Source organism: Microtus ochrogaster, chromosome X (genome assembly GCF_000317375.1).
Source record: "Microtus ochrogaster isolate Prairie Vole_2 chromosome X, MicOch1.0, whole genome shotgun sequence".
Classification (NCBI taxonomy): Eukaryota; Metazoa; Chordata; class Mammalia; order Rodentia; family Cricetidae; genus Microtus; species Microtus ochrogaster.
In genome coordinates, this window is record NC_022026.1 from 38910471 (window position 1) to 38918515 (window position 8045).

The 8045-nt window shown below is 41.3% G+C and overlaps 1 protein-coding gene across 1 annotated transcript in view; it reads right to left on the reverse strand.

The window, feature by feature from the left end:
• Zmat1 (zinc finger matrin-type 1) overlaps positions 1 to 7678 on the reverse strand; it is a 49169-nt gene extending 41491 nt beyond the window's left edge. Inside the window, exon 1 of the mRNA XM_026784948.1 lies at positions 7412 to 7678. Within this exon, the coding sequence (XP_026640749.1) occupies positions 7412 to 7475 (64 nt within the window). The 5' untranslated portion in view covers positions 7476 to 7678. The remainder of the gene's footprint in view (positions 1 to 7411) is intronic.
• Positions 7679 to 8045: the final 367 nt, after the last annotated feature.

The window sequence follows — 8045 nt, forward strand, 5'->3', positions numbered from 1 at the left end:
AGAGATAATCTTCCTTAAACATTCTTCATTAAATGGAACTTTTTTGGCAAGAGTTAACTTGACTTTTGTATTCCTTTAGTACCATCATTATCATACGAAAAATCAGGCGAGCATAGTCCCGAGACAGAAGAAAATGAGGATGCATGTTAAAGTTGCCACAACATTTTTAATACTCTTTCTCTCTAAAGGCTACACTTCATTTAAAGAGTACTCAGAAATATTAATTTTATTAAAATGTGGATATGTGGTGTGGGAGAATTGTCTGTATTCTGTCAATCATGTTTTAAATTTTTAAATAAACGCTGATTGGCTAGGTAGGAAGTAGAGGTGGGGCTATGAAAACAGGAAAATTCTAGGAAGGAGGAAGCCCATTCCCCGAGTTCTGTCCAGACCACCAAAGAAGCAAGATGTGACATGCCCCGCTGAGAAAGGTACCGAGCTATTTGGCTAACATAGATAAGAATAATGGGTTAATATAAGCTACAAGAGCTAATAAGAAGCCCGAGTTAATGGGCCAAGCAGTTTATATCTAAAGCAGACTCTCTGTGTGATTTTCTTTGGGGTTAAATGGCTGCTGGAACCGGGCAGGACATAAACCCCAACAAGCAGGTCCTGATGCTACAGAATGGCGTCCAAAGTGGATAAAGCTACAGAATGGCACCCATTTGGACAACTGCATCCACATAAAGCCTGACAGAGCTTGGGAAGTAATTCTGGGTAGAAAAGAATAGAGTAAAGCATGGCTTCTTGGTAGCAGCAATTTCTCGAGTCTGCTCCGTTTGCTAGAGGCAAGCAAGTGCTCTCATTTAAGAGAGGCTTCCTCACTCAGTTTTAGCTGCAAAACTTTGCAGCTCTTTTAAGAGGTCCTGTTGGTGAAAAGCTGACCGCATGCTTTTTGGTTTTCAGTTGTAGCAGGAAAAAAGGCACGCTGTTTTAAAATGCCGGTTTTCTGGGCCTTCCTGCCAGGGCAAACTCTGACTCTTTGAGGCAGGCTGTCCGACTACAGAGAGAGCATTTGAGCATTGTTTGTGGATACACTGTTGCAACACCATAGAGTTGTGGCAATAAACATGGCTACCTCCGCCATGAGCCTGAAATAGCAAAAAGCTAAGAAATGGGCTGGATCCAGCCGTCAAAGCCATGGCTTTAATCCTACCCATATTGCTTAGTAAATTAAAGACTCACATGGTCAGAAAAAGAGAGATATACAGTAAAGAGAGATTCAAAGATGAAGAAAACCTCTAAATGGTTTACAATGTGTTTAAAACATATGCAGGCTTGGAAAAAAAGGTTAAGGTCCTTAAAATAAAAAAGAAAGAAAGAGAGTAATTGGGTGCAGTGGCATACACCTTTAATCCCAACACTTGGAAACAGGGGCAGACAGACCTCTGTGAGTTCAAGGCATGGTGGCACTCGCCTTTAATCCCAATGCTTGGGAAGCAGAGGCAGACAGATCTCTGTAAATTCAAGATGTGGTATAGCACACACCTTTAATCCCAGCACTGGTGAGGCAGAGCCAGGCAGATCTCTGTGAGTTCAAGGACAGTCTGGTCTACAGAGTGAGTTCCAGGACAAAGATACAAAGAAACCCTGTCTCAAAAAGCCAAAAATTAAAAATAAAAGAAATAGAGGTTAAAATAAAGCCACACAAAGATGAAAAACACACAGAGAATCTTGATACTATATGTTATTATGTTCTCTTTGAATTGTTTGAATGCTGATGAAGGAACAATAGCTGCTAAAAGATATTTGTTTACAAATGCTGCTGAATTAATCCAAGATATGTATTTTAAAAATACCTTGACTTCAAAATTGAAGTCCAAAGCTATGTTACTTTGGAGAAGAGATTTTGCTTTTGTTTCCAAAGGAAATGAGAGACTGTGGATTCATTCTGAGTTAAGAAAAATCAGGTTTGATCAAGGAAGACCACCTGAGAAATCTCCAATAGGAACAGATGGCCCAGATGTCTGAGTTCTACATCCAGAAGGGATTCAAGATGCTGCCTAGGATGATCAAGCCTCACAGGATACTCCAGTCAGGACCTGATCATAATTCAAAATTTTCTTTAGGTCCCCATAAGATTATCAGTGCCCCCAACAAGTAGCCTGGAATAGTATGCCAACATACCCAAAATATGGACTATGGATATTTTCCTTTGTTTAAAAAAAAGGAGGGGGGAAGTGGTGTGGGAGAATTGTCTATATTTTGTCAATCATGTTTTAAATAAATGCTGATTGGCCAGGCAGGAAGTATAGGCAGGTCAACAAGACAGGAAGTAGAGGCGGGGTGATGAGAACAGGAGAATTCTAGGAAAGAGGAATCCCATTCCCCTAAGTTCTGCCCAGGTCACCAAAGAAGCAAGATGTGACCTGCCCCGCCGAGAAAGGTACCGAGCTATGTGGCTAACACAGATAAGAATAATGGGTTAATATAAGCTATAAGAGCTAATAAGAAGCCTGAGTTAATGGGCCAATTAGTTTATATCTAAAGCAGACTCTCTGTGTGATTTTCTTTGGGGTTAAATGGCTGTGGGAACTGGGCAGGATAGAAACCCTGACAAGCAGGCCCTCATGCTACAGATATGTACCTGTCAGCATGACAAATGCTCATAGCTATAGTGCTATTTTGCATCCTTAGTTTTAAGATGATTAAAATAGCTTCTGTCTTATGAGTTTGGCAATTCTTGTAATTTTACGCAGGTCATCACAGTCAACGCAGGCTTTTCCAGGGTACCTCAACAATAACAAAATAAAACACAATTAAAATAATTGGGAATACTATGCTTATGATTAGTATTTGTGCTGTCTTTATGCTCAAGGAGTATTTGACCATAGTAACAATAAGCCTTTGTGGTTAGGAAGGTCAGGAGTCATGCTTATGAAGCCAGAAATACAGCTAAGGCTTGGGTGTAATCATAATTTCTTTGATCCCACAGCAGCTGCTTTATATCAGATAGGCACTAAATATACGCTACTCATGCCAACAGTTGAACACATGTGAATGAATGTACAAGAGTGTTTCAGATAGAAAGTAATTAAAGTTCTATCCTAGTATATATGTAATATATAGTAGGAGATTTCCTTGTTAGGCTAAAAATATGACTAGTGATTATTTTTATATACTGATATAATTCAGGGAGACACCAATAAATGGCCATTTATCTCACTCTAGACATTGCCAATCCACCAAATGTAGAAAACAGGAGTTTAATCCTGTTTACTAATTAATTTTGTCAAACACCAATATCAGATTCACGATATAATGTGCTTTGGTGTGCTTATAATATGGAAGATTCCACAGACACAGATTTTTAAGAAATACTTGAATGGTAATGACAGTTGAGGAATCTGATCAGTTATATTTAAAACTACACTTTCCCCACTCTTTGATTTATGTGAGAATTTTACTATCAAGTTCTACTGAGTGTAGTTTCTTTCTCTTTTACTTTTTATTATGCATCTGTATGTGCACTGGTGCATGTGTGTGTGGTGGTGGTGTCTTTCTCAATGCCATCCATATCCTTTGAGACATGGTCTTTCCCTGGATTGCTCACCAATTAGGCTAGCCTGGCTGGCTAGTGAGCCTTGGGAGGGGGCAGTCCTCCTGCATTTGCCTCTCCAATGTTGCGATCGCAAGTGTCCACCACCACGTACATTTTTACGTGGGTTCTGGAGGGACAGAACTCAGAGCTTTATGCTTTTGAGACAAACACTTACCAAGTGAGCTATGCCTACAGACCATTACAGAGTTGTTTTTATAGCTGTTTCTTTAGAAGTTTATTTTTTATTATTTTTACTATGTGTATTTATGTGTACACGCACAACCATGTGCATGCATTAGCAGGCATGAGATCCCCTGGAATTAGAGTTCCAGGCAGTTATGAGCCTCCTGAAGTGGATGCTGGGATCTGAGCGAGGATCCTCTGGAAGAATGGTAAGTGTTCTCTAAAACCACTGAGTCATTTGCCCAGGCCCATTACAGATGTTTCTAATGCATTCGTAGGTTCTCAGCACTAGCCAGTATGGTTCGCCCACACACAGTGGCATTCAATGATTACTAAGTAACGGAAGGAAAGGTTAACTAGGCTTACTCATGGAGGACTTCGTGACATATGACTCAAAGCTTTACTGAACTATAGGGAGACAAAAGAAAGCTTCTGTAATTGCAAGAAAGTAATTGCCATGGAAACTATTTAACAACTAAATTGAAATCCACAATGCTTTCTAATCTAAAATACAAACTCAGAACCTTTTCTTTGGTTTTGCTTTTAAAGGGAAAAAGAAATATGCGAGGAGGGTTTAAGAAACTACAAATAGATGTAGCATCATTACTGGATCAGAATTCATTTTGTCATAATACATTTGAAAACTTCACTTGATGAAATATGAAGTATCCTAAAAGCCTCCCAACTCCCCTTACCCATATATTCTGTTTGTGTACATGTCTTTTTGCATATTATTTTCTTTTGCTTGTTTTAAGTTTGTTGTTCAATACCACAAAAGAATTTTTTGAAAAATTTTAACATTCCCTGTATGACATTTTTTATTTCTACTGTCATTTCCTCATTACTAATGTAGAAAAAAGTCCTTGTGAATGTGGGCTACAACTGGAAATGGGCCAGCGGATACTTTTTCAAACCACTTTTCATGATCTTATCAGGAGTGATTGTGAAATAGTTGGGATCCTAATAGTATTCTGACATATTTCAGAGCTATATCTTAACTAGGATTTATAAAAAAGGACATTGGCACACAACTAAGCAGTATTTTCTTTTCCTTTTGTATACTATAACTAGAAAAAATAGTGCTTTATAAATATTTAGACAAGATTCTGAGGCCTAATAGTGCTTGGAATATTACATGTATTAAATATCTACCATTTTAAAGTGAAAACATAAGGGGGTTTTTGTTTGGACATTCAAGTTAATGAAGGATATTTAACTAAAATGACAGTTAATTTTTAGGTAACAATTACATTTGTTTTTTTTTTTTTGTATCCTAGTAAACTTTCTCAACAGTATTTCAACACAGATTTTGCTACTCAGGAAGAGTCAAGTGGTTAACTATAGTCAAGGTTTCTTATGATTTATGAATTGTTGTTTTCATATACAGCTACAGAAATTCCACCAAAAGAATCCAAAATAATCATTTATATTTTCATATCAGAAATTAATGTCAGAGTTTGTCTTATCCAAGTCATTTATTTCAGAAATGGAAGCCCAAGTCAAGGAAATTTGGGACTAATTTAGGCTCACAAAGTCGGATAATTTATGAGCATCGTAATCTGTATTTACTATGCCAGAGTCCAGCTATTGCTTTTCCTTTATTAAATTCTTTTTTTCACATTTATTCATTTTGTGTGAACACATATGTGCCACAGTGTGTGTGTGTGTGTGTGTGTGTGTGTGTGCGTGTGTGTGTATGGAGGCCAGAGGACGACTTGCAGGAGTTGGTTCTCTCCTTTCATCATGGGGGTTCCTGGAAATGAACTCAGGTCCTCAAGCTTGGCAGCAGGCGCCTTTTCCTACTGTGTCATTATGCAGGCCCCTGAAATTCTCCCTCTTACAATGCTTCTATTATTTGCATATATTCAAAGACACTGCAACCAAAGCAGTTACACAATGAGGCAGAAAGTCAGTTTTCTATGAAATACTTTTTCTAAACCTTACTATGAATAGGTCACCAAGCCAAACTGTTTGATGCCTACAAAACCGCGCTCACCTATTTGCTGGTTATAGACCAAGTTTGTTTTCCAAGTTAAAGCCAGGCACAGTGTCACAAACCTGTAATCCCAGCACTCAGGAGGTGGAGACTGGAGATCTGTTGGCTCACTACTACACAGTGAGTCTGAGGCCAGTGTGAACTACAAGGGGGCCATATCTCAAACCAAAACAGACAAAAAGGGGGAAAAAGCAACCACAAAACCCCCTTAAAAATGTAAAAGTCCAGGAGTTTCCAAACAACGGTATAATTCATGACTCATGGAAGACATCAGTCTTTCAAAGACTGTCTTCAGTAAGACTGTTGATAAATAGAGCACGATCATATCACAGTGAATTCCCCATTTCTGTATTTAGTAGGTGGTATTTATATAATGTGCCTATTACAAATATTATGGGGGATTTTTAATTGCTTTGCCATTCCACCAAAGTGAAAGGTGTGAAATATTATGGAATTGCACACAAGGGTATATAAACTATGAATGTAAAGAAATTAGTTTATGAGGTTCATTTTAATGAGTGTCCTTACCGAAGATAAACAAATTTAAATTATATCCTCTATTTTTACATTCACAACCTTTCACTTTGGATGTAAATGAGCAAGATAAGGTAATCCAGCAAATATTTTACAGAAATTATGAAATCGGAGAGCTTCTGCAGCAGAGCCAGTCTTAACCATTTAAAAACATTTCCAAAACTGCTTTCAAACACATTGTAATGGCAAATTTCACAGTCCAATAGTAGGCTGTTTACAGATAAATAATAGTCCATGTGAAGATCGCTCATATTCAAGTAATCAAGAGATAGCTTTCCATGTTTGGCATAGTAAGTGCTGGCAGGTACAACAGCACTTACTTGAAACCAAAGAAATGTTAAAGATGGGCCCTTAAGCCCTGTTTTGCTAGGTCATAACCTCAAATACCAAAGAAAATTCTCCAAATGATTTCTGAAATCTGCGCTTCTGCCAAGCACTGTTTCTCTTCAGTACAGGCCTCATTGCCCCAGAGGACCCTATGACCCTATCTCCAACAAATTCTACTTGAAAGCTCAAGTACGCACGCTAACCTACTCCAATTGCTAACTCCATCTTTCTGTAACTATCTCACTGCCGAGTTTCTTTACTGATTTTCTACACTGCAATCCCTTGAATTTCACCAGGGTGGGTGGGTGGGTGGGGGTTCCTGTTACAGTTATGATAGTCCCTCTTTGCTCTCCCTTTCCTTTCCCTGGCCCTGGATATCCACAGCACTTCTGCTTTGCCTCTTCTTCCCAAATCGCACCTCGGAGTCCTACTTCACACTAAAGCATCTGGCTAAGACAAAAATTGTTTATTTTTTTTTCCCTTCAAACTCCTGCCTTAAGAGTATTTGCCATTCCTTTGCTTGGGGATGGGGGGGGGGGAACTTTGGGGTAAGGAGAGGTTAGGGATGCCCTTCACAGCTTCAGTCTATCTGGCACTCTAGGGCCTAATAAAGGAGGGTGGGGTGGGGTGGGGTAGGGTGGGGTGGGACGGGACCAAGCCCAGCGAAGCGGGGCGGGACGGGGCGGGGCGGGGCGAGCTTGGCCTTTACTGCGCCACAGCAGGTGGGGGGTGGGGCGGTGTCGAACCGCGCCCAGCCCGGGTTTCAGGCCAGCTGGAGACTGGCGGCGAAGGCGAACAGGCCGCCTTCGCGTCCCGGGTCGGGAACTCACCTTCTCTGAGGCAAGGGCAGGTGTCTACTTTAAAACTACTGTCCCCCCTCCCCGCCGCCGCCATAGTGGAGCCGCCAAAGCTGCCGCCGCCTTCTCCACAGCACCGGCAAGTGAGCAGGCAGGGGTGGAGGTGGCAGAGGAGGGAGGCACCAGCAAGGCCACCGCCGCTGCCGCCGGGTAGGCGGCGGCGGAGGCGACAGATTAGGGAGCTTCCAGAGGGGAAGACTTCGCCAGCTGAGCGACAGCTTTCAGCGACGCCACCGCCGCCGCCGCAGCCGCCGTTGCAGCCTGGCGTGCACAATTGCACTGGCGTCTGGATTCCGTTAGGCTTTTTTAGCACCGCCTTTCCCTAAGCTCCGCCCCGTCCCTCGCTTCCTCTTTTCCAGCTCTTGCCTCTTTCTGGCTCCTGCTGTCGACCAATCGGAGAGCCGTGTGCCCGCAGGACGCCTCCCCCTTCCCTAGTGGCTCTGCATCACGGACCTCCCTCCGGAGAGGAAGAAAAGATGGCCAAGGGCGAAGGGCAAAAAGCTCGGGATGTAAAAACAAATGTCCTTATACGGTGGGGACTGAAGCTGTAATCCAACACCCATTAAAAAAAATGTGTCAGCATATTTCTTGATCCTTCCTCCAAAAT